At 36.7% G+C, this 27,866-nt stretch overlaps 1 protein-coding gene across 2 annotated transcripts in view; it reads right to left on the minus strand.

The window, feature by feature from the left end:
* The window catches only part of virma (vir like m6A methyltransferase associated), a 161,687-nt gene that overhangs the window by 87,843 nt on the left and 45,978 nt on the right, over nt 1-27,866 (minus strand). For both annotated transcript variants that reach the window (XM_039736377.1, XM_039736376.1), the window contains exons 4-5: nt 27,597-27,645; nt 12,385-12,550 (exon numbers count right to left, since the gene is read on the minus strand). In XM_039736377.1, coding sequence (XP_039592311.1) covers nt 12,385-12,550; nt 27,597-27,645 — 215 coding nt within the window. The remainder of the gene's footprint in view (nt 1-12,384; nt 12,551-27,596; nt 27,646-27,866) is intronic.

Here is a 27,866-nt window from a genome sequence, read left to right on the forward strand (position 1 = left end):
ACTGCAATATGTCACTGTACTCAGTACAAAAATATTTTATAAATCTATTAGAAGACAATACAGGGACAACTGCGAAATGGCCCCTGTATACAACTTTTGTGTGTCAAAATCAGCATGAAACTGTATCCTCTTTGCCTTATTTGAAATTGCATGATTCACCAAAGTGGTGGCCTGCACATGAAGAAAGAGTATAAAGCCTTGGAACACTGCCTGGCACACCTTTGAAGTCGACGGATGGATGGGAGATAATGTCATCTGATCTGGAAAATCCTTCCAACGCAGCGATGAAAATGGCAGACTCTATACATCGGGCCCGCCATTCTAGAACTGGCCATCATTAAAGAAAGCTGTTATTTCTCCTATGTGATTTCTTACCAATGTATCACTAAGGGAGGGGTATCGCCTTTTTATATTCTATCTATATAGTTGCGGGTTATGTAACACGCCACAATTAAAAAATAACTCATCCAACAAAGGAGCTAGTGCCCCCTGCTGGATACAGTCACATATAATACCCTTTCTCGGTTTTTGACTTTTTCTATCAAGTGCCATGATACAGTCGTCAGATGGGGCAGTATCTCTTTAAACTTCAGACTTTCCAAATTTGGCTGCCGTGGTACTACTCAAGTTGAATATAACCCTCACCAGACACTACATTGTAAAGCCCTATATCATTGCAAACAAAATCTGCACATTTATCCTGTGCTTCGCTTTTAGCATTAGTTGTTATTTTTGACAAGTTTGACAAGAATGTCAGTTTAGTTTGACCATTCGCTACTGAATACACATGGCACATTAAACCCGAGATGCCTGACTTGTGTCCACTGTATGTTGGTGCATTTATTGCAGCAAAAAAGCCACACTTCGCCATTGATAACAATTGAAAATGAATGCTACATGTCAGTCTTTCCATTACTTTTTACAGTCTTGTACTCTACTTTTTAATACTGTCCAATGTGGATGTAAGGCTGTCTCTGGGCTGTGCAATCTTGAGAAGGCTGCATGTGAGATAGTATATGCATTAATTGTAACTGCTTAGGCAAATTAATTACATGAATTCTATAAATATATAGAATGAATGTATGTTCCATTTTAAATTAAATGTATCTATCTCATGTAACATTTGTAACATGAGTCAGGCACTTTTGTAACATGCCAAAAAAAGGGGGGCATTTTGTAACCTGAAATGGTGACATTTAATTAAATGTTTAGATGTACCGGTTTGTTGTTAGCCCCCCTCCTAACACTCCTACACATTTATTTTATGCCCATTGTCCTCACAGTACGCTGCAGCTCACAATGCTATAGTACTGGACAAAGAAGTCTCATATAATCAATGGACTGGTGCCATTAATAAACTTTAAGGATGAATTCACCCAGTATAGCATTAGATTAAAGCACTCTGATAACTGGCAATATGGATTTTGATTTATTTTTTTCATTCTAGTATTTCTATTTGATGTATTCTGTATGCCTGTACAGTACTCTATTTGATGTTTGTTCATTTAAAGTTTGAATATTATTTTTTTTTTGCTCACATTAGTAAATTTAGGTCTGTTGTGTAGTTGTACTTAGTCCTGTATTGTTGCTGCATGTTTATTCAGAAGTAGATCATACATTTTAATCTTTTTTGTTGTATTATAAGGCATAGTGACAGTAGATTAAATGACAGAGCTGACATTGGCCTGCAAGAAGCAAACCCCTGTTAGAGTGGAAGCAGGCATGATGAGGGTCTCACTACCATCTGAGCACTTTTACATGTTGCTGTACTTAATAGAAACTCAGCAGGCCAAAGCCTTCCCAGTCAATGTGATTTTTTGATTTTCTTTTTAGAAAAATCAATAATCAGAAAACAGAAACAATAGAAGAATATCACAGACCACTGACCAAACACTACTGTTGTGGTCCAGAATTCCGATAGGCTGTTAATGGTCCACTTTGACCATTTATTCCTGAAAGTTTGCAGTTGTTTGATTTGCAGGTCTGTCTCTGTCACATTTTCATGTCCCCCATATGTCTGTTTGGCTTATTGGACTACACTGCTGTGACATGCCGGTCATTTTAAGTGTCCCTTCAAACTGGAACAGCACATCTGACTGCAGGTGTCATCTGGATGTCCTGTCTGTGACTGCTGAATGGACAAGTTCTGGTGCTTTTGATGCTGAGTGGTAGGGAATAGCAGGACAAAAATAATTAAAGAATTCAATAAAGCATATACACTAATAATGATTCATAATGCATTAGATAAAATGCTGAAATTTTCTTGATTTTAAATTGAGACGTGTCTTTTGATGTGATTTACACATGAAGTAAATGACACTCTCAGACCATATAACACAAAGATTGTTTTTTAAAACAGGAAAGTATTTTCTATTTTCTAATTCCAGATTTTGGGATGAACTTGTCCTGCGTCCTGTGTAAATGTTTTTAAAGCAGCTCCACTGCTCCTTGCTCTCAGTTTTCACATCTAAAAGCTTACTCCTGTTTATTCCTTTCATGCTCTGCCACATCTGTTTCTCCACGCTCTTCAAAAACACTGAGAATTGAATGATATGCTGGTCAGCTGACCTCCTCAGTGGTCCAATCACATGCACACCCTCAATTCTTTCTGATTATTACAAACTGCAGACAGGCTCCCACCTCACTGATGGCTTATTAAACAGTCACTGGTTACATAGTTAATATTAGTAAATTAAATTGGTGACTGCTTTGGGGGTCTATAACACACTCCTAAAAAAAGGCCTAATCCCTGAATGCTTTCCAGACAAATCCAGACAACCTCACTAAGGTGGGCTCATCGACCAAATGAAGAGGCCTTGAGTTTAAATTCTGTTTGACAAAATGAGCAACAACCCCCCTGCCCCCCTTTTCTGTTCTGTCTGGCCTTCCTGTTAAACGTCTGCCCCTTCATGTCCTGCTCATCCCATCAGGTTTCTGCTATTGCTGTAATATCATAATTATGCTTAGCTACATATTATTACAAATGATTTATTTTACTCTCATTATTGATGGCATTCAGGTAAGCATTTTTGATGTGTTGCTTATTTGAGTTTTGCACTTTAACCTTGGGTTAGAATTTACGTATATTTCTTATTTCACTACTTTTCATGTTAGAGAATTTAAATACAATATGACATCATAAACCTTCTGAAATACAACAAGTAGATCTGCATGTGCGACACAATCAAGTCAAGGCTGCACAGTAAACACACTCCATAAACAGAAATGATAAGAAAATAATGATTTACATTAATGTTATATTTTATTTTTAGCAATTAAAATACCTTTACTATATAAACAACAGAACATTACTTAAATAATATTGGTTTTTGTATAGAATGACAACTGCATCTTAGCAAGACCTTTTACATTTAATAAAATAATAGCAAACGCAAAGGCCTGATATTGAGGCCTTCTAATATGGCAGTCATCATGGAGAGAATTTCTCAAAGCCTAAACTTTTATAAACATGAAACAAATGGCTTTAGTAGAGACAGTGTGGTGATTATAATCATATGATTTTAATTCTTAGAATGTTAATGTGGAGAATAAACTGTACAATAATAAATGGCTTTATTTTAACTTGCAGTATTAGGTGTATAGTGAGAAGTCAAGCAAAACGACCCCTTTTATTGGCTAACTGAGCAGATTACAATATGCAAGCTTTGGAGGCAAATCATGCGCCTTCTTCAGGCAAGATATATATGTGTGATATGATAAAGTATGTATGATATGTATTGATAATATCTGCCTGAAGAAGGGGCCCGAGTTGCCCTTGCATATTGAAATCTGCTCAGTTAACCAATAAAAGGGGTAATTTTGCTTGACTTCTCAGCCCATTCACAATGGCTAACACAGTACAACCCCCTAGTACTACAGTATTAGGTGTGCAAAAGAAATGCAGTTGTCATTGTCTCCATATCTTTTTATATTTTTCACAACATTATGGAATTTTGCTTTCACATTATGTGACACAGGGTGGCATGTTGACACAGTTGTAGCACTGCTGCCTCGCAGTAAGGTGACAAGGTTTGCCATTTGCATGTACTCTCCTTGTTTGTGTGGGTGTCCTCCAGGTGCGCCAGTTTCCTCCCACTGTGCAAAGACGTGCAAGTTAGGTGAACTGGTGATGCTAAACTGGGCCTTGTGTGTGTTTGGGTGTGTGTGTTTGTATGTGTTTGCCCAGCGATGGACTGGCATGCTGCCCAGGGCCTGTTCCTGCCTTGTGTCCTATGCTAGCTGAGAAAGGCTCCAGCTCTATGTGAGACCCTGGTCTAGATTAAGCAAGTCACAAAATGACATGTCATCATGTGACACAGCTGTGTAGATTATATTAATCTGATCTCTGATCTTGTCCAATATGTGTGTGTGTTTGTGAGAATACATCCTGGTACTGACAGGCATCCCTTTTGGGTTTGGTTGCTGCCCTGCTGCGAGGGTAGGCTCCTGCACCTTTGCTCCTGAACTGTACTAAGAGGCATTTTAAAGTGAATACATGGATGAATAGATGGATTTCTTCTGCTGATGAGTTGGGCAGCATGGTGCTTGCTGGGTGGTCTCACTGCTTTACAGATCAAGCAATCCGAGTTTTATTACCACACCTAACTGTTGTACATGTGAACTGTGCATGTTCTCCCTGTGCAGAGAATTTGTGTTCCTGTTACAAAAATACAGGCAGGTTAAGTTGATTTATGACTCATAATTGTCCCCAGTATGTGAATGCGTTAGACTGCCACCTTAATAATAATAATAAACATTTCATTTATATAGCGCCTTTCCAATACTCATGGCACTTGTTCAGGATTTGGCTGCCTGACCCTGAATTGGACTAAGTGGATTTAAGAGCAAATTATGTGTTATATCAGTTGTCTGAGAGTTTCAGTAAGTTATCAATAAATAAATAAATAAATACATCATAGTATTCTTAAAAGTAATAGAAAGATGAAACACACTTCTGGGGAAAATAAAAAGAATTAAAAAAAAGATCTTTACATTACTAACACTTGAAATTATAATATACAGTAGATGTTTATGCCCAATACTTTCAGCACTGGAAATCCACATTCAGTTTATAAAAGCTGTATGCAGCGCCTTTCATAGCGATTACAAATTGTGTTACAAAGCACTTAACACAATACAAATATGTATGTTTGGAAAATTAAATACAGATATACTTAAATTGATAACTATATGTTTGAATAAATGGAAAATTGGTAAGGTTTAACGATGAAGAAAACTTTATTAAATAACGTTTCCCAATTGACTTCCAACTAGGTTGCGCTCCAACGGTAAATAGCAGCCCTGAAGCCGTCTTACGAAGTACTATCCTCTGCAGAACCTTACCGGAAGTGCCAGTTAACAACGTGTTTTCAAGTTACAAAGATCCCTGTATTTATCTATACTAATAAAAGGCAAAGCCCTCACTCACTCACTCACTCACTCACTAATTCTCCAACTTCCCGTGTGGGTGGAAGGCTGAAATTTGGCAGGTTCATTCCTTACAGCTTCCTTACAAAAGTTGGGCAGGTTTTATATCGAAATTCTACGCGTAATGGTCATAACTGGAAGCAGTTTTTCTCCATTTACTGTAATGGAGATGAGCTTCAACGCCGTGGGGCGGAGTTTCGTGTGACATCATCACGCCTCCCACGTAATCACGCAGTACATAGAAAACCAGGAAGACCTCAAAAAGCGCTGAAGAAAACATGCATTATATAATTGAGAAGGCAGCGAAACAATAAGAAGCGAGCGAGTGACATATACAACCATATTCATGAGTTCTGCTACTTCGGAAACAAAGCACGATGTAAACCTACACTTTAAATTAAGTTCATAGACAGGCTGCCGCTGGCGTTTGTAATTTAGTGCCTGCCCATATAAGGCCGTCCGTCAGCGGCAATCCAATAGCAAACTGCCACGGGTAAATATTCACGGGTGAAGGACTGTGCTTATGGAGAGGAAGATGAGATGGTCAGGGTGGTGTTTGACACAAACTCAGCGAAACTGCGAGAGAAAGTTTTAAGTGCCAGGACTAAGGTAACATTAAATACAGCCATGGATATAGCACGAGATGGCACCAGCACAGCTGGGAACCTTCGATGCATGTACACCGAGCGGCTCACGTGAACTGACGCAGTGCACAGATAAAAGCAACAGTTCCAAAGAGCGCTGAACAAAAACCGAATTACACAATTGAAAAGGCAGCAAAAAATATGAAGCGTCTGATACATACAAGCATATTCATAAATCCAACTACTGCGGAAACAAAGCACACGTTGGAAAAAGTCAATGTCCCGCTAAAGGAAGACAGTGTAAAAACCCGTGCATGCAGTGTGTCAGGTCTCAGATAAAGAAGAAGACGAGCTGTTTATTGATGCAGTAAGAAACGAATCGATGAATGAAACCTGTCATCTTTACAACGATTGACAAACACGGAATGTAACTTGAACACAACACATCCTACAAATACGAACCTGATTGAAAGAAATAATGATAATCAAATCCTTGATGACAGCAACACTCAGTAACACTCACAAAACAAATACTGTATATTGACAGTCATGTTACGTTATTTTTAAAATGTTCCCTTTTCTTTTCTAGCTTTTTAACACACTACTTTTCCACTGCGATACGGGTCCACTATATATATATATATATATATATATATATATATATATATATATATATATATATATATATATATATATATCCCGATCTACATACTAATAATGGATACTTTATTCGCCATCAATGATTGTTTTGGTAAAGCCATACTCAGTGTATTCATTAGATGAGCGGTAAAAAGTAAGAGCGAGGGAGGATGACTTATTGAGGCATGCAGGCTGTAGTGCGCGTCAACTCTATCTGAATTGCGCGATCACATTTGAAAAATATATCTTTTCAAGTTCTATTTAGTCCATATGTGTCAAACTCAAGGGCCGGGCCACATCCGCCCAGCGTGTAATTATATCCGCCCGCGAGATCATTTTATATACTGTATTATTGTTATTAAAGCCGGGTATATGAAGCGCTGGTAACACAATAAACTACAGATCCCATAATGCAGCGCTTCAGCTGCCTTGCCAACACTTACCGCTTAATCAAGTCTACCTTATGATGCTGCAAGTTATTACGAAGCTAGCTCACACGATGCTGAAGAGAAAAGTTGATTCTGAAAATAGAGCCTTTAAAAACCGATGGGAGGCTGAGTATATGTTTACTGAACCCGTGTGTCTCATTTGTGGAGCTAATGTGGCTGTAATTACAGAATTTAATCTAAGACGGCACTATGAGACAAAACATCAGGGTAACCTGAATGCAGAAGATACAGAAAGCAGCATAATTAAATAAGAATCTGACACTTCAGCGGACGTTTTAACCCGTGCACAATCACAAAGTGATTTCAAGTGAAGCTGCTTTTATGGGAGACACAAATGCACCAGTGCACCTTGCCCCACTTTCCCTGTTGCCAAGTAATGTTAAACCAAGTCGTCACTACGGTGTTCCCAAATCGCACTTTGCTGATAAATTGAGCGCACTGCGCACTGAGTTTGCACGGCGCTTTGGTGACTTTGAAGAACAAAAAAAGTCCGTCTACATGCGGCTCGAACCTTGTGCATGTTTGGTAGCACATATCTGTGTGAGAAGCTCTTCTCAGTGATAAAGACTAACAAAACAGCACACAGGAGTCGCCTCACTGATGAGCACCTGCAATCCATCCTGAGAATCTCCACAACACAGAACCTCACACCAAACAGAAACGAACCTGTTGCCAAAAAGATGCCAGGCGTCCAGCTCTAAAATGACATATGAGCAAAGACAACTGAATGATTTGATTTGTTATTGCTGAAAGGAACACATTTTATTTATATTTCCAGGTTTTGTTATGCAGCATGTTCATATTTGAATTTGTATAATTTTGACAGGATATATTTTTATGGAGAGCAAAATCTTTTGGGATATTTAAAATCTAAGTTTATTTTTATATAAAATTACATAAGAGTAAAGAAATTTGAATGTTTGTTCTTTTAACGCTTACTTTATTTCTAACTTGTATAATTTAGACAGGATATATTTTTATGGAGAGCAAAATATTATAAGTTGTTTAAGGTTTGAGTTGATTTATTCACGAATAATATTCCTGTCTGTTTTTACCATTCCTACCAAAGATATTTCTGTCGACTAAATAAAAATTCCTTCTATTTAAAATTTAAATAGAACTTGAACAAATACGATAGTTCATAATATCCACGCATACTTGCACGTAAGAGCGGGAGTCATCCGTTTTAACAAGCAGCGTATTGCACTGATACGAAATAGCTGTGTGTGTATATATGTAGATATGTATGTATATGTATATATATGTTTATATATGTGTGTGTGTATGTATGTATATATATATGTATTTGTGTGTGTGTATGTATGTATGTATGTGTATGTATTTATGTGTGTGTGTATATATATATATATATATATATATATATATATATATATATATATATATATATATATATATATATATATGACAGCAACACTCATCACTCACAACAGTGACAAAACAATTACATTGACAATCATGTTACGTTATTTTCAAAATGTTTCCTTTTCTTTTCATTGCTTCTTTAACACACTACTTCTCCGCTGCGAAGCGCGGGTATTTTGCTAGTTTTGTATAAAACACAAAAAACCTGCGGATAAAAATGTTTTCAGGGAATATATGTGTCAAATCAAAATATATTTAAGTACACTTGTTTGTTATTAAAAGAATAAAAATCGTTATAAAGCAGTTTTCAAATGCTCACGTTGTGTACATAGGAAACCCCATTAGAAAACAAAAATATTAATAACTTAAAAAATATACAACGAAATTCAATGCCGTTTGGAAGACTGAAACATATCGATATTCTGCACAAACTGTGAAAATCAAACCAATTGGTGAGGTGGATCACGAGATTTTAATATGTTATTTAAACACCTTTAAGCAAGAGCACATTGGGTGACAGGTCGATCAGAAGGCTAAGATCTTGCAGGGCATTTTTTGGAGCAACACGATTGGCAATTTTAAAGGTTGTTGACTTCTTAGATAATTATGTGTCAATTAATAGTCGTATGTCTTCCCCCAGATAACTGCAATTTTCAACTTTTTTTCATGTTTTATGACCAAGACAACAGGTAGGGAACTTTTGTACCTTCAGTACTACAAAATGTCAAATAAAAAAGAAAAAAGAAAAGATTCTGGGAAAAAAATGGTCATTAAATCAAAGAGCAGATTAACATAAATGCAAACAGTGCAACTCCTGCTCTGAAAAACAAATTTAGTCATTTTTATGTGGAAAAAGAGAGAAGGATGCAAAATAGTCCTACTTTGCATCTAAAGATAGACAGATAGATACTTCATTAATTCCAAGGAGAAATTCACAGACTACTGAAAATTAGTCCTATGTCACAAGCAAATGCATTTGGTCCCAACGATTCCCGCAGTGCAGACTTCAACTTTTTTTTAAATTGACCACAATTGAGTGAATATCTCAATTATATGTTGTCCTTTGTTTACGTTTGAAAGCTGCTTGAATTTGTACTGAGGATATATACAGAATGTTTTTTGTCTATATATAATATATATACTGCTCAAAAGAATTAAAGGAACACTTTTTAATCAGAGTATAGCATAAAGTCAATGAAACTTATGGGATATTAATCTGATCAGTTAAGTAGCAGAGGGGGTTGTTAATCAGTTTCAGCTGCTGTGGTGTTAATGAAATTAACAACAGATGCACTAGAGGGGCAACAATGAGATGACCCCCAAAACAGGAATGGTTTAACAGGTGGAGGCCACTGACATTTTTCCCTCCTCATCTTTTCGGACTGTTTCTTCACTAGTTTTGCATTTGGCTACAGTCAGTGTCACTACTGGTAGCATGAGGTGATACCTGGACCCTACAGAGGTTGCACAGGTAGTCCAACTTCTCCAGGATGGCACATCAATACGTGTCATTGCCAGAAGGTTTGCTGTGTCTCCCTGCACAGTCTCAAGGGCATGGAGGAGATTCTAGGAGACAAGCAGTTACTCTAGGAGAGCTGGAGAGGGCCATAGAAGGTCCATAACCCATCAGCAGGACCAGTATTTGCTCCTTTGGGCAAGGATGATCAGGATGAGCACTGCCAGAGCCCTACAAAATGACCTACAGCAGACCACTGGTGTGAATGTCTCTGACTAAACAACCAGAAAGACTTCATGAGGGTGACCCAAGGGCCCCATGTCCTCTAATGGGCCCTGAGCTCACTGCCCAGCAGCATGCAGCTCGATTGGCATTCGCCATAGAATACCAGAATTGGCAGATGCACCACTGGTGCCCTGTGCTTTTTATAGATGAGAGCAGGTTCACCCTGAGCACGTGACAGAAGTGAAAGGGTCTGGAGAAGCCATGGAGAACATTATGCTGCCTGTAACATTATTCAGCATGAGCAGTTTGGTGGTGGGTTAATGATTGTCTGGGGAGGCATATCCATGGAGGGTCACACAGACCGCTACAGGCTTGACAAAGGCACCTTGGCTGCCATTAGGTATCAGGATGAAATCCTTGGACCCATTGTCAGACCCTATGCTGGTACAGTGGCTCCTGGTGCACGACAATTCCTGGCCTCATGTGGTGAGAGTATGCAGGCAGTTCCTGGAGGATGAAGGAATTGATACCATTGACTGGCCACCACACTTTCCTGACCTAAATCCAATAGAACACCTCTGGGACATTATGTTTTGGTCCATCCAATGCCACCAGGTTGCACCTCAGACTGTCCAGGAGCTCAGTGATGCCCTGGTCCAGATCTGGAAGGAGATCCCCCACAACACCATCTGTCATCTCATTAGAAGCATGCACCGATGTTGTCAGGCATGTATACAAGAACACAGGGGCCATACAAAGTGCTGCGTACAATTTTGAGTTGCTGCAATTAAATTTTGGCAAAATGGACTAGCCTGCCACATCATTTTTTTACTCTGATTTTTGGGGCGTCTTTGAATTCAGGGCTCTGTAGGTTGATCATTTTCATTTCCATCAAACGATGTGGCATCCTTTCGTTCCTAACACATTACCCAGTCTATATCAGTATAGATATCCAGGAGGATTTCTTTTTCCCATTGAGATCTGATGTGTTTTCAAAGTGTTCCTTTAATTTTTTTGAGCAGTTTATGTTTTTTGTTATAAAACTGATATGAAAAAATTATCATGGTGGGATTTTTTTTCCATATTGCCCAGCCCTAGAAAAAGCTGAACTTCTTTAATTGTGACAGCTATAAAGATTTACTGATATCAGTTTGACATACTTTTACGCCTTTATAAAAAATTGAGCAATTAAAGCAATTTCTTAAGGAAATACTCTGTAGGCTACTAATTTTAAAGTTATGGTAAAGTAAGAATCAGGCTTAGATGAGGAGGCAGTCCATTGCAGTGCACAATGACACATAGACACTGGGGTAGCAAGTTTCAATATCCATTATTTATCTATGGCTTATTCATCAGTTTACCTCAAAGCAGCATTGTTGTTGTCACTGTGTACAGTATTTTAGACCCAATATCAAAGACCAAAATTGATTTAAATATGAGAAAGGTTTTGCAGACAGGTACCTTTTTTAATTTCAAATCAGTGCATGTCCAGCAAAAAATGATGTAAAGAAAAAGATATGTGGATAATTAGCAGTTACACATTGTAATTTGTATCAAGTATCAGTGTTAGCCATTGCTAACAAAATCACAATAAAAACGTGAAACTTCTGAAAGGATTATGTAGGTGACTGCTGTTTGTAGATCACAATCTACAATAAGAAAAATAGCTTTCAAGTAGTTTACTGCAAATACTGAATGCTTATTCTGAAACTGCCACATAAAATCCTAAAAAGTACAGTTTTTCTAAAGTGTTCTCCACAATACATTAGAGCTGCACAGAATTACCTTGAGTATTATTAATGTACATATTTGCATTGTGACCATTTTTCATATAGATAACAAGATTACGTGAACATAATGAAATAGCAATAACTGTATTATAAGGTACTTAATATAATTAACAACAATTTTTCAACCCAACATACAAATAATGTTCACCTGTTTTTCCTTTCACAGACAGATGTACACTGACACAATACTTCTCTATCTCATTTGATAACTGAAAGTGTCATTCAGTCTTTATTCAATAGTTATTTAATATAAACTTTTATTGTAGAGCAATGGCATATTTTTATAATGAAGGTCAAAAAAATATTATACAACACGTGATTAATAAAATCTGTGGATTATTTTACTGACCTTGAAATAAGAAAGTGGCACTCTTCATAATACTACAGTACTAATAAAACATAAGAGAAACCCCATCTAAAAAAAAGCTTACCATGTTTAGTACCTCTCTTTAAACCAGGTTGTTGAGGTGGTGGTGGTGGAGGCGGCGGAGGTGGAGAAGAGTCCCTGTCGTGAACTAGAACCTTCTCCACAGATCCGTATACTGCTAAAGTGAGAGTACTATACCAGCCTCGGAGTACCAGCCCATCTGTGTTCACCTAAGCAGATAACAAACACAGTAAAACATTGTCAAGAGCTTCACCAATTTTGAAAGCATTAATGCAGCATTAATTATTTCAAATTCATATTCTTTGGTGCAAAATACATCATAGTCTCCAATAAAAATAAGTGTTACTAGTTTTTATTGTGAACAAACAAAAACCTTAAATTTAGAAAATTGCTTGGGAAGTCCACTGTATGCTATCTACCCTATAAAAAGGGTTCCACTCTTGGTTGTGGAGCATAATAGAAGCTTTTGCTTCAAAAATTTGTTAAGATTCCAACTGCTGTGGAAAACTGAACATGCAATTTAATTAGACATTCTTTTCCTTGTCACCTACAATTTTACTTTTCAGGAAAAAAAAAAATCAACAAATGCGCTTTATTTACATTTTTTCCCCAAAATACTTCAATTGTTTTTAATATTAATGGGGTGAAAATCATACAAAGACACTTTGTTAATTTTAAAGAAAAAAAGATGGTAAAGTAAAAGTAATAAGGAGAAACTTAAAACCAAGTAAAACATTATGAAAACAAAGAACTATATTTGTACTAAACAAATATCAGTAAAAATATATATTTTTTTCATTACCAAAAGAAACAAAAGCTATTAATGAACAAAAAGGATAGTAAAGAAGTATGCCATCTACTAGCTAACGAAAAGTTTAGTTAACGGTAATAACCATAATTAAACTAAGAAACTGACTGAACTCAAAATGTACCACTGCTCAGTTGTTCCCACCAGGACTGGACTGTAACATTGAAACAAATGCTTCCTTTAAGTTTACAGTTATAAAAGTTAACTTTATTTGTAGTCAAACAATGGACTAGTGCCATAAAGAAATTGGTACTGTGAATATAACAGATTATTCTTAGACCATTAGGACACAACCAATAATATTGGGGCACAGATATATTTAACATTACCTCATCTCAACCTACATATTATCATCAGTAGAACCTACAGCAATATTCTGCCTATTATCACTGAAACCATTCAAAGCCAATACCATGATGGTATTATTATACTGTATATTTATTTTTTTTATATGATGCATATGTGGGAGAAGGTCAATGCTAACAACAGCACTACAATGCATATTTCGGTAGTATGTTAGTTTGATTTTTTTTAAGAAGCAGCTTTTGTGCATTTGGGTAGTGTATGATATTCACAGATTTCACTTATTCACTGCCAAATATAGGTATTTCTAATAATATTCTATTTAAATTATGTATTAAATGTAACCATTTATTAGTGTTATGTGATAAAAATATTGTTGTCATGGTCTAAAAATAAACAAATAAATTACACAGTACTAAAATTTAACGCTTAGAATGTATTACTTTTAGTGCCTGACTTATACAGAAGTGCATAAGACATTGCTACTGGGGCACCTTCATACATATTTAAAAATACCTCATTGTAAATGCTTTTCTGTAAAATCTTTGGGCTTCTATAATACCTACATTTTCCCTTGTGAACTAATAAAATACAAAAAATAACAATAATATTGTATTGTCCAGAAGCATAACAACATTTGAATCTTAATTTTCTACTGGCATCTTCTGGACTCTGTAATTTAAACTGATTACTAATGTCCTATATGTGTCGTTCTCTGCTGCATTATTTTTATTACTTAACATGTCTGATTTGCTCCTGCATGATTATTTATGTGAGGGTTTAAAATGATCTACTAATTTCTCTGTTCATATATGTACTGCCGTGATGACTGTATTATTATGAAATGGCCTTAATTATTATCAAAGTATCATATAGCAGAACAGCAAAATAGCAATGTGGCACGTTTGAAGAAAGAAATACAGCCAAAATATTGTGTCTTTTACTTTTTTATTTTCAGTGTGGAAATAACCTTTAACCTAATTCCCCCCAAAATAAATGTATTCATTTTATAGACAGTTGATTCTGAAAGTATTTAGACCTCTTCAATTTCTGCACAACTTTATTGTGTTTAAGATATATTTTTAAATGGATAATTTCTCTATTTTTGCCCATCAATCTATGCTCAATAACCCATAATGACAAAATGAAAACATGTTTTCAGAAAGGCTTGCAATTTAAATAAATCTAATATTGAAATCCCTCACTTATGCAAATGTTTAGACCTTTTGTCGTGGCACTCCAAATTGTAGTCAGGAGCATCCCAACTTGCTTTAACTAGCCCTGTGGCAAATTGAATTGACTGGACATAAAGGCACAAACCAAATTAAACAGTGAGCCACAAATATATAATTAGTACCAAAATACACCACAATTTGTATAATACTCACTGACAAAGACTTTAGGGCCTTAATGGTTAAACAGAAATATTAATTTACGTGCTCAATATTTGTCAGACATTTGTCTGAATGACTAATGTTTATACACACTCAAGGCTGAAGCTTATGATCAACTGGGTCAGTCTACAGAAAATTAAGTCAGTGGTGTCAGAAGAATGATATATTAATGGCGAGTTCATACAGGATATTTGAGCAGCAGAAAAAAAACAAACTTACAAGCAAAGAACTGCAATAAAATATGTTTTAAAAAGCAACTGTATGTATTTATCCATAAAGACAATGATGTAAAGGAGAAAGAGTGTGATCAGTTTTTCAAAGGCAAAAATCAGAAATAGTGCTGAATCAAAGGAACATGTGGGCACAATCAAAACACCATAAATCAAGGGCAAAAAAGAACTACAAAAATTAGATTCTGTATTTGCTTTTCCTAACAAAAAAAGCTACTTTCATTCATGTGATTACTTGTAATGACTTGTAACTTGGAGGCAGATGGTGTGCAGGAGATATGGTTTGCAGCAGAGAACATATAAAAGTAGAAGATAGAGTTGAAGGCAAGAAGCAAAATTTATAACATTTTATTGCACATGACTTGAGTCATAGATGTTTAACTACTGCTACACAAAGAACGTGCACACTGTTTTAGGAAGTAGTGGGTTTACAATAATACTGTATGCCATGGATTCCATAGTTCAGTATTCAGGACTCTATGGAAACTAGGATAAAGCTGATGTCACACACAATGAAATTTGGGAAAAGTTGAGGGAAGAGACCATCATAGGGAACAGATTGGTTTTATACCATTAACAGGAATAACTAATGCTGTCTTGGCATTGAGACAGCTCATACAGAAGCAGCAAGAAAAACAGAAAGGATTTCATATGGTATTTATTGATTTGGAGTAGGCTTATAACAGTGTGCCATGTTAAGATGTCTAGAGGTGCATGACAGAGAAAGAAGTACAAGAGAAGTATGTGAGAATTCTGGGTTAAAAGCGGTGTTTGGGTAAGAGGCAAGATCTCAGCTAGAGGTCTGCACCAGGGATCTTCTTTAAATCCATACCTCTTTGATCTGGATGTTCAGTTCCCCTGTGCATTATTTTTGCTGATGACCTCAAAGATCTAGATGTGCTATAAGGCTGCAGTAGCTGCAGAGTCAGTGCAAAGAAATCAGGATGGGTATGATAGGAGATCTTTTAGATGATCTAGTCAGCATACTTGCAGAAGGAGGCAAAACAGTGAGGAGGAATAAGAATGTGAACTGAGAATTACAACAATGATGACAAGATGACACAAATGTATGCATTATTATCTCCAACTATGTTTGAGAAACCATTTGAATGAGTTTAGCAATGCTCATGAGGAGGAAAAAGCAAGACCGTGTTAAAAATTTGATATATTTGTCAAATGTCAAAGAAACTCCTAAGTTTCTTACAATAAATTTAATTAAAAGAGTAAAAAAAGCCTAGGTTAGATAGAAATTTGGGATAAAACTGAAAGCAACACAAATTAAAATTTCAGTTTTCTCAGTATTTTGCAGCAAATAATTCTCAGCCATCTAATCTGTTTTATAATATTCAGGAAGTCATATAAAATGATAACCTGACAAAATGTGATGGTTTAAAAGAGATATAACTATGCCATCAGCATAGCAGTCATATGATAATGCATTTAAAAGTGCTCAAAATATAACCAAGAGTAATTACATAATAGACAAACAAAAGAGGGCTGAGAACAGAACATGGGTCAGACCATAGGACAGAGTAGCAGATGACGGTACATAGGTGGCAGCAGCAGCATAGACAGGAAGAGAACCATTTCAGGGTTGACCCGGATATGTCTATATTCAACTTGAGTCTCTCAATCAGGACATGTTGGTTAACAGTGCCAAATGTGGCTGTAAGAACCAGAAAAACCAGCACAGAGCATTTACCTGCATCACTATGCATTAGAATGTCATTAGAAACTCTGAGAAGAGCCGTCTCAGCAGAGTGTGTCCTACCAAAGCCAGAACGAAATGTATCTATTGTGTTCTTCAAGAACCGTTGTAGGTTGGATGGTAACATTTCTAAGATTTTTTTTTTCCATAAAAGGCAGCTTAGAAATAGACCTACAGTTTAGTTTTGAGTCTGGTTTTTAATTAAAACACAGCATATCCTAATCTACCAGAGGTGCTTTTGTTCAAGTCATAAACCTAGCAAATATGAAATAACATTTGTAAGAACCAATCTTAGAAAGTTAATGCTTTAAGTTAAACTCATATTAGTGTTTGCTTAATTTGAATAGAACTTAATTTTCTTTAATTGCCATAGACAATGGTAGTCTTTTACGCCCAGTAAGTTCATATGAGATAGAACTTTCCTGCTATAATCAGCAATACAGTATGTTAACCGAGTCAGTTTGTTTGTGTTTGGAATTAGTCTCATGGCTAGCATGGACTGAAAGACCTCTGCAAATGGGATATGAATACGGTTTTCTGACCGTTTAGAAATGGTTCAACTATATAAGCAATTAAAAAAGATAAATAAACTTTAAACAGAACTTTTCTTAAACATATTTTTGTGTGAATTGTTTTCCTTTGAATTTTCACTAAAGGTTTTAAAACGAAGATATTTTCTCTGTGGAATCATTTCAACTCATCAAGATATTGCTGAATCTCATTTGCAAACTAGAGCTGCTGAACTTTGGTAATTTTTGGTAAACTCAGCTACAACATTTAATGGCTGACTTTATACTATATACTTAACTAGCTATGTTATTTGGTTTCACCCAGGAAAATCCCTAAGATAATGGGCCTCAGTTATAGTGCTTTTGGTTAATCTGATGCATCTAACTGTAACTACTGTATCAAAGTACTACTTTATAGCCATATTTGTAGATTGTTTTTTTTTTTTAAAAAAGGTACTAATATTATTAGTTTACTGGAGCTGCTTACTCTTAGAACACACTGCATATACAGTAATTAAGTTAAACATTTCTACCAGAGATCAATCCTTGATTTTCCTAGTGATTAACCTTGTCTTTTGTTGCTGGTCAGTGCAAAACACAATTTACTTGTATTATTATTAGCATTATTATTATGTTTAGGTCATTCACTCAAACATTATCTCTTGTTTTTGCCAGTTGTATGTTTAACCTTTTTGTTTGTTTGTTTGTTTTTTGGACATTGCCATTCCCAGACAATAAAGCAGTAACAATGAATCATGTTTAACTTTAACTTTTTACAAACAGCAATAACATTTACAGGCTGCGCATTAAGGCATCAATGATCTGAACATTTTAAATTTGTGGTTGCTACCTCAAGTGGTTGAAGTGGATGAAATTAACTGCTGGTACTATGTTTTTGAAGCTTCTTAAATGATTGCAGAGTGAGTGCCAGACCCCTTTTAAATGTTGTAGATCCAAGGGTATACAAGTAATTTCAGAAAGTGGGAGGGCCACTTTGTGAGAAACCGCCAGTTCTGTGGAGGTCCAAAAGGACTAAATGCCGGAAACTTGAGCACCAGTGCGTACCCACCCACTACAAATATTGTATTTCTCCCTGCAAAAGTATATTAGCAAAGTATAGTGAAGTCTTGAGGGGGAAGAACGTAGACAACCAAGGGAAGAACTTTTTTTTTTTTTTATAAAGGAGTGAGTTTCAAAACGGGGGAAAAGTAATGGGTGTAGAGAAGAGATTGTAACTAGCTGTGTTACCTGGTGTCACCCAGGAAATTTCCTAAGACAACAGGCCTCTGTTATAGTGCCATCACTTAATCAGATGTATCAAAAGTACTATGTAACAAAGTACTTTTTTGCATATATTATTTGCTGTTATTTTTTTCTTTTTTTTAATTTGGAGGTAATACAATTAGGTCACTGGAGCTCCTTGCTCTTGAATATGTTACATATAACTGACCATGAGTAAAACATTTCTGCTATAGATTAATTATTTCTTTTCATAGTGACTGACCTGGGCTTTTGTTGATGGCTATTAAAAACACAACTTTACAGGAAATTGTACTCTTAAAAATTCAAAGAGGTAATTATAGTAGTTGGAATAATGGTAGTTTTGCGTATAATATCATTTCTCCTTTACCACATCCTGTAGAAATAGCTTCATTCAGAACTGAATGCAATGCTTTGATCTGTAATCTTGCTGCTGTTACAAAGTTTTGGAAGGTTTACATAAAAAGCAATATACGCTGAATCATGTTTTAGTTTAACTTAATACAGCATTGATGTTTACAGATTACGCATTTATGTTGCACATGAAATGCGTTGAACATTTTTAAGTATTGTACAGAAAACAACCGGTGAAACAAAATAATATTGTGAACTATGCACAACCTTTTTATATTCTGACTCTGGGGTACCCGTTTAATGAGCAGCTCAACCATTAAAACTTATCAAGTTATGCCATTTCTCCCAGCTTGTGCTGTACTTGGGTCTTTAAGTGGTACAGCACACTCCTGTTTCTGTTTTGCGATCCAGAGTGAGACTGCACATCGTGGTATAATATCAAAGGGGACACCCTCATGAAATACACGGCTTGTTGAAGCCAACCCCGCTGTTTGAAGTACATGCACAGGGTGGTCAAGATCTAATTATGCAACTTTTAATGCAATGCAGGAAAACAATACAAAAGAATTGTTCGAAATATCTTGTAATAAACGAAAATGGACTTACACTGAATTAATTCACTGATTTTCCATGTAATGTCCCACTTGTCCTCCATTCAGTTGGATACAGGCTCACAGTTTTAAACTTAAGTCATAGAATAATGAAAATTGTATAATTAGATCTGGACCACCCTGTATATACTTGAGAATCCATGGAGTATGTACAATATTGTAAAATATCAGCTTTTTAATTAAACAGGAAATCACATTTTTATTGATAAGTCATTCAGTCAACTAGCATTGCAAATATTTCAGAATTTTAATAATCATTGCATAATTATTTAAATCGGTAAAGTTTCTTATTAGCAAATCTTCTTAGAATACAAATTTGAATTAATCAATTAAATCATTCCAGCACTAGTTCATTTTGGTTTTCATAATATAAAGTATTGATATATTACAAAGTATTCATGCACAATAGAATCCTATTTGAATTTCAACTGAATTCCAATGTGTATTACATGGTGAATGTTCAAAACTGAATACAAACTTCTGAATGCCTTCAGACTGTGTAATTTTTCAGATCACCGACTATTTCATTTTAGAACATAGCTTCCAGAAACAGACCATTTTTATAATTGATAGCCTCTCTTCTAATATTATTAATAAAACAGACAATTTTACGTCCAATTAGAAAACAAACACCCTTAAATTTCCAAAAGGAATACAATTACTTTACAGCTGGGCTCCATCATCCCTTTGAACAAGAAGGGCTGGGGCATGACTCTGGTCCCAGCAGCTAATAACAGCACTTAAAAGCTAATTATTCTTAATTACCAGAAGTCTTATGGAGTTCACTTTTGGTTTATTCTCTCACTCACACACACAAACTCATGATTTAATTTTCATTCTATCTGGTGTATACAGCGGAGTTACAAGAAACTGATATAAAAAATGTATCCAAGAGGCTACAGTGTTAGCAAAAACTTTGTGGTCCCGTATTCACTCCTGCCCTGACCAATAAAGTTCACCTACAAAAGTTGTATAAATCTGGACTGAGCTGCAATGAACTCTGTGAGCAAAAAAAGTATAAAAAGTCTACTGAGGCTAGTACATTGTATGATGTTCTAAAATGATAGTTACTTAAGATGATGTTTTAAAAGGTAAGGTCATGTTAAAAAGTATACCCTAGGAAATGCTCTTTCTTTTTCAACATATGTAGACATATAAATGTGATCTTTATTTAAAAAGTATCTTTAGATATAGGCAATTTAATTGGAAAAAAAAACAATGAAAAACAGAGTTTACAAAAATGTATTCAATGGAAAATGAAAAACCCATGCCATTTTTATCTGTGGAAAAAGTAAGTACATCCTTGGATCTAATACCTGATATTGCCCTCTTTGGCAGAAACAACTTCAATAAGGTATTTCTGATAACTTTCTAGAAGTCTGTGACATCGAGTGGAAGTTGGTTTTACCCACACCTTCATGTAGAATTATTTCAGCTTTGCGATGTTTTAGGAGTATCTTGCATACGCAGCCTATTTCAACTACTCCCATAGCATCTTGAAGGGATTAAGACTCTGGCTTTGACTTGACTATTCCAGAATTCTCAATTCTGCATTTTCCAGTATTCCCTGGTGGATTTACAGTTATGTTTGTGGTCACGGTCATGTTGCAAGGTTCACTTTCGATTGAGTTTCAATCTTCCGACAGACTACAGGACATATTTTACAAACGCAGTGTCCGCAAGGCCTGCAGCATTGTGCATGACCCCTTACACCCCTCACATGGACTTTTCACACTTCTGCCATCCAAGAGAAGATACTGCAGCATCAAAGTCAAATCTGCGAGGCTGCAGGAGAGTTTTTACCCCCAAGCTGTTAGACTCCTTAACACCAGGCTGCCCCCTGGGACCTTCCACACGGCCTCAACCACCACTAAAAACGGAACTTTTATACATGAAAACCACTATCCTGCTAAGATGAGTGTGCATGTAGAAAAGAACTGAAAATCTCATACTGACCTCTAAGGATTTTGACACTTTTGATATCCTTATGCTATGAAACATTCTGACCTGTCATTGTTTACACACATCTTAAACAACTATTATCATACACTGATAATTTCTGTATTATCTATATCTATTATTTATTTACTTATTATATTACGTATCTTACACATCAATATTGCTGCTACTTGTTTGTCCTATCTTTGCACAATGTCTTGTCTTGTTTGTGTTTTAATTTTAAATTTTTATTCTATTTTTAATTTGCTATGTGCACATCATGTTGTTACACTGTGGACCCTGAGCTTCGCAATTTCGTCTATCTGTATACTTGTATATGGTTGAGATGACAATAAAGTTCACTTTGACTTTGAGATGGTCTCACATTATCCTCAAGCAAGATGGGGTCAGCCTTCTACCTACACGGGAAGTTTGAAAATTGTTGACGTTGGAAAATTCAATATGGCGGCCGACAATGGCGTCATACCACTGAAATAAGTACGTACATCGGTTTTGGTTAGCGCAGGGAAGCCGCCTACCAAATTTCGTGAAGATGGGGCCATAAATAAGAAAGTTCAACATGGCAGACGTTGTCGACCGTTACGTGTAGAATTTCGAAATGAAACCTGCTTAACTTTTGTAAGTAAGCTGTAAGGAATGAGCCTGCCAAATTTCAGCCTTCTACCTACATGGGAACTTGGAGAATTAGTGATAAGTGAGTCAGTGAGTGAGTGAGTCAGTCAGTGAGTCAGTGAGGGCTTTGCCTTTTATTAGTATAGATATACATATACATATATATACATATATATACATATATACATATACATATACATATATATACATACATACATATACAGTCCCTGACAAAAGTCTTGTCGCTTGTGTACAAATTGACCTTAAGTGCCGCTACAATATATTTCTAATCAAGATTTTGTTACAAGAAATGGGTCATTTTAATCCCATCAGCTTTTGTAATAATGTTTCAGTGCAAAACGAAACTGACAAAAAGTATTCTAATATTCACAGCTTGGTAAAGCCCATTGAGTCAATTTTTGGCAAGACATAAGTGTTGTCGCCTTGTCATATGAGCTTCACCTGTGACTAATAATGGATCAATTAGGTCTCAGGTGTGTATAAAAAGAACCCCAGTACACTAGACCTTCACATCAACTGCAACTAGACCTCTGCAAACATACCTAAAATTCACCCTGAGACTAAAGTGTTGATTATCAAGAGGCTGAAGACCAAATCCACTGCTGATGTGGCAAACATCAGCGTCAAGTTCAGAGGATAAAAAAAAAGATTTGAAGAGACTGGAGACGTTTTTGACAAGCCCAGGTCAGGAAGACCCCACAAGACAACTGTTCGAGAGGATCGTTTGTTGGCTTGAAAATCCAAGGCCAGCCCATTTTCCACTGCAGCAGAGCTCCACGAGACCTGGTCACCTGAAGTCCCTGTGTCATCAACCAGAACAGTTTGTCGGATTCTGTCTCGAAATGGCCTCCATGGTCGAATCAGTGCCCATAAGCCAGCACTAAACAAAGACAATTGAAAAACCGTGTGGCATTTGCCAAGGCCCACAGCCTGCTAAAAGGATGGACGCTGGAAAAGTGGCAGAAGGTGGATTTTTCAGATGAATCTTCTGTTGAATTACACCACAGTCACCGCAAATATTGCAGGAGACCTACTGGAACCCGCATGGAGCCGAGATTTACCCAGAAAACAGTGAAGTTTGGTGGAGGCAAAATCATGGTCTGGGGTTACATCCAGTATGGGGGTATGCGAGGGATCTGCAGGGTGGAAGGCAACATCAATAGTCTAAAATACCAAGAAATCTTAGCTACCTCTTATATTCCCAACCATAAAAAAGGCCAAATTCTGCAGCAGGATGGTGCTCCATCGCATACTTCCATCTCCACATCAATGTTCCTTAAAGCAAAGAAGATCAAGATGCTCCAGGATTGGCAAGACCAGTCACCAGACATGAAAATCATTGAGCATATGTGGGGTAGGATGAAAGAGGAAGCATGGAAGATGAAACCAAAGAATATTGATGAACTCTGGGAGGCATGCAAGACTGTTTTCTTTGCTATTCCTGATGACTTCATCAATAAATTGTATGAATCCTTGCCAGTCCGCATGTATGCTGTCCTTCAAGCTCATGGAAGTCATACAAGATATTAAATTTAGATGTCACAGCACCACTACTTAATTTGCTGACATATTTTTGGATTTGCAGTAAAGTTGTTCATTTTCTGTATAGGCGACAAAACTTTTGCTCAAATTTGACCTCTCTGTCTTGATTAAATGATAAATCTTTTTTCAGTGAAACTAATTTATTTCAGTGCATTAAACATCATTTGGGAGGGCTTTAGCTTTTCATATGAGCTATTTCTAACACCAGTTGATTAATTAAAAGTCAGGTTAATAGCAGGAGTTTCTACAAAATAGAGAAGTGACAAGACTTTTGTCAGGGACTGTATACACACACACACATATACATATACATATACATATACATATACATATATATATATATATATATATATATATATATATATATATATATATATATATATATATATATATATATATATATATATATATATATATATACTGCTCAAAAGAATTAAAGGAACACTTTTTAATCAGAGTATAGCATAAAGTCAATGAAACTTATGGGATATTAATCTGGTCAGTTAAGTAGCAGAGGGGTTGTTAATCAGTTTCAGCTGCTGTGGTGTTAATGAAATTAACAACAGATGCACTAGAGGGGCAACAATGAGATGACCCCAAAACAGGAATGGTTTAACAGGTGGAGGCCACTGACATTTTTCCCTCCTCATCTGACTGTTTCTTCACTAGTTTTGCATTTGGCTACAGTCAGTGTCACTACTGGTAGCATGAGGTGATACCTGGACCCTACAGAGGTTGCACAGGTAGTCCAACTTCTCCAGGATGGCACATCAATACATGTCATTGCCAGAAGGTTTGCTGTGTCTCCTGCACAGTCTCAAGGGCATGGAGGAGATTCTAGGAGACAAGCAGTTACTCTAGGAGAGCTGGAGAGGGCCATAGAAGGTCCATAACCCATCAGCAGGACCAGTATCTGCTCCTTTGGGCAAGGAGGAACAGGATGAGCACTGCCAGAGCCCTACAAAATGACCTCCAGCAGGCCACTGGTGTGAATGTCTCTGACCAAACAATCAGAAACAGACTTCATGAGGGTTGCCTGAGGGCCCAAATGTCTACTGCCCTGTGCTCACTGCACAGCACCGGGAGCTCAATTGGCATTTGCCATAGAATACCAGAATTGGCAGGTCCACCACTGGCATCCTGTGCTTTTCACAGATGAGAGCAGGTTCACCCTGAGTATATGTGAAAGGCGTGAAAGGGTCAGGAGAAGCCGTGGAGAATATTATGCTGCCTGTAACATCGTTTAGCATGACTGGTTTGGTGGTGGGTCAGTGATGATCTTGGAGGCATATCCATGGAGCGACTCACAGACCTCTACAGGCTAGACAACGGCATCTTGACTGCCATTAGGTATCAGGATGAAATCCTTGGACCCATTGTCAGACCCTACGCTGGTGCAGTAGGTCCTGGTTTCCTCTAATGCACGACAATGCCCGGCCTCATGTGGCAAGAGTATGCAGGCAGTACCTGGAGGATGAAGGAATTGAAACAATTGAATGGCCTTCACGATCCCCTGACTTAAACCCAATAGAACATCTGTGGGACATTATGTTTCGGTCCATTAGGCGCCGCCAGGTTGCTCCTCAGACTGTACAACAGCTCAGGGATGCCCTCATACAGATCTGGGAGGAAATGCCACAAGACACCATCCGTCGTCTCATTAGGAGCATGCCCCAACATTGTCAAGCATGCATACAAGCTCGTGGGGGCCACACAAGATGCTGAAAAGCATTTTGAGTAGCAGAAATTAAGTTTTTGAAAAATGGACTAGCCTGCCACATCTTCATTTCACTCTGATTTTAGGGTGTCTACACAATTGAGCCCTCTGTAGGCAGAAAACTTTTATTTCCATTAAAAGACTTGGCATCCTTTTGTTCCTAAGACATTGCCCTGTCGTTTTTATAGATATTTGTATAGATATCCAACTTCATATTATATATATATATATATATATATATATATATATATATATATATATATATATATATATATATATATATATATATATTATATATATATTATATATATATATATATATATATATATATATATATTATATTATATATATATATATATATATATATATATATATATATATATATATATATACACACACGTATATAAACTGCTAAAAAAATTAAAGGAACACTTTGAGGACACATCAGATCTCTTAGGAAAAAAAAATCCTGCTGGATATCTATACTGATATCGACAGGGTAATGTGTTAGGAATGAAAGGATGCCACATTCTTTGATGGAAATAAAAATTACCAACCTACAGAGGGCTGAATTCAAAGACACACTTGAAAATCAAAGCAAAAACATGATGCAGCAGGCTAGTGTATTTTGCCAAAATTTCATTGCAGCCATTAACAATCGCACTCAGTAGTTTAAATGACCCCTCACATGCTTGTATGCTTGCCTGACAATGCTAAGTGGGGGGGTTACAATTCTGCTATTGAGATGATAGATGGTGTCCTGGGACCAGGGCATCACTGAGCTCCTGGACAGTCTGAGGTGTAATCTGGTGGCGTCAGATGGACCAAAACATAATGTCCCAGAGGTGTTCTGTTACATTTAGATCGCGCGAGCGTGGGGGGGCCAGTCGATGGTATCAATTCCTTCATCCTCCAGGAACTGCCTGCATACTCTTACCACATGAGGCCGGGCATTGTCGTACACCAGGAGGAACCCAGGACCCACTGCACAAGCATAGTGTTTGACAATGGGTCCAAGGATTTCATCCCAATACCTAATGGCAGTCAAGGTGCCATTGTCTTGCCTGGAGAGGTCTGTGCATCCCTCCATGGATGGTCAGAGACATTCACACTAGTGCCCTGCTGGAGGTCATTTTGTAGGGATCTGGCAGCGCTCAAAGGAGCAGATACCGGTCTTGCTGATGGGTTAAGGACCTTCTACAGCCCTGTCCAGCTCTCCTACAGTAACTGTCTGTCTCCTGGAATTTCCTCCATGTCTTTTGAGACTGTGCTGGGAGACAAAGCAAAGTTTCTGGCAATGGTACATATTGATGTGCCATCCTGGGGAAGTTGGACTACCTGTGCAACCTCTATGGGGTTCAGGTATCGCCTCATGCTACCAGTAGTGACACTGACCATAGCTAAATGCAAAACTAGTGAAAAAACAATCAGAAAATGTGAGGACGGAAAAATGTCATTCCTGTTTCTGGGAGTCATCTCATTGTTGCCCCTGTAGTGCACCTGTTGTTAATTTCATTAACACCAAAGCAGCTAAAACTGATTAACAACCCCCTCTGTTACTTAACTGACCAGCTCAATATCCCAGAAGTTTCACTGACTTGATGCTATACTCTGATTAAAAAGTGGTCCTCTAATTTTTTGAGCAGTATATACTTGTTCAAATGTAAGTGGGAAGAAGCTTCCTTATTAGATGCAACTCAAACAAAAAAATGAGTCAAATGTGAAAGTATTTCAAATTTAACATAAAATAAAACACTAATAATAATAACAATAATAATAATATATTGAAATATACTCTAGAAAACCTTATTTTAATACTTAATGTATCTGAAAATATTTATGACCCAAGCATCATGATAATATATCATGGTGCAGTTCTAGTGCCTCTTCACAAACAGATAACTTAATATTCTAATGTTTTTCCAAAGCACACAATGTGTATTCATGAAAAACTAATTCTCAAGATTTGGATCCACAAAGCAATTAAAAATTTCAGCAGTCTCACAGGAAAGGAAAAAGGGATCTTAGTTCCAGGAAAGTTAGAGGGTTTGACTTCTCTCCAGGTGTTACAGATGTACAAAAAACATGTTGCAAAGACAAGGCCTATAAGTTATTACTAAAATGGCCTGGTTATAAAAAAAAATTCAAATGTTTTCATTAGACATTAAAATTACAGAACACTTAATTTTATCAGCACTTTTCAGTTAGCCAAAAAAAAGTTACTTACCTTTCCATTTGGTCTAAAAATAATTGATTTGTTCTCATCATAATCAAGACTGAAAAAAATAAAATAAAAATAAACTGTTCATAACCATGGCTTAGAGATTCTAATTCTGTTACAAGCAAATTTCACAACAAAAACAACATCAATGCCTGATACTATTGTGCTATTTTTTCCCTTCTTCAAACTTCCAAGAAAATTTTGAGATCTATCCCCTGAAACTCTCCAATGACTCTCACTGCCGAGAAGTTGGTGGACTTCTGGAAAGGTGTAGAA

This window comes from Polypterus senegalus, chromosome 15 (genome assembly GCF_016835505.1).
Source record: "Polypterus senegalus isolate Bchr_013 chromosome 15, ASM1683550v1, whole genome shotgun sequence".
In the NCBI taxonomy this organism is placed as follows: domain Eukaryota; kingdom Metazoa; phylum Chordata; class Cladistia; order Polypteriformes; family Polypteridae; genus Polypterus; species Polypterus senegalus.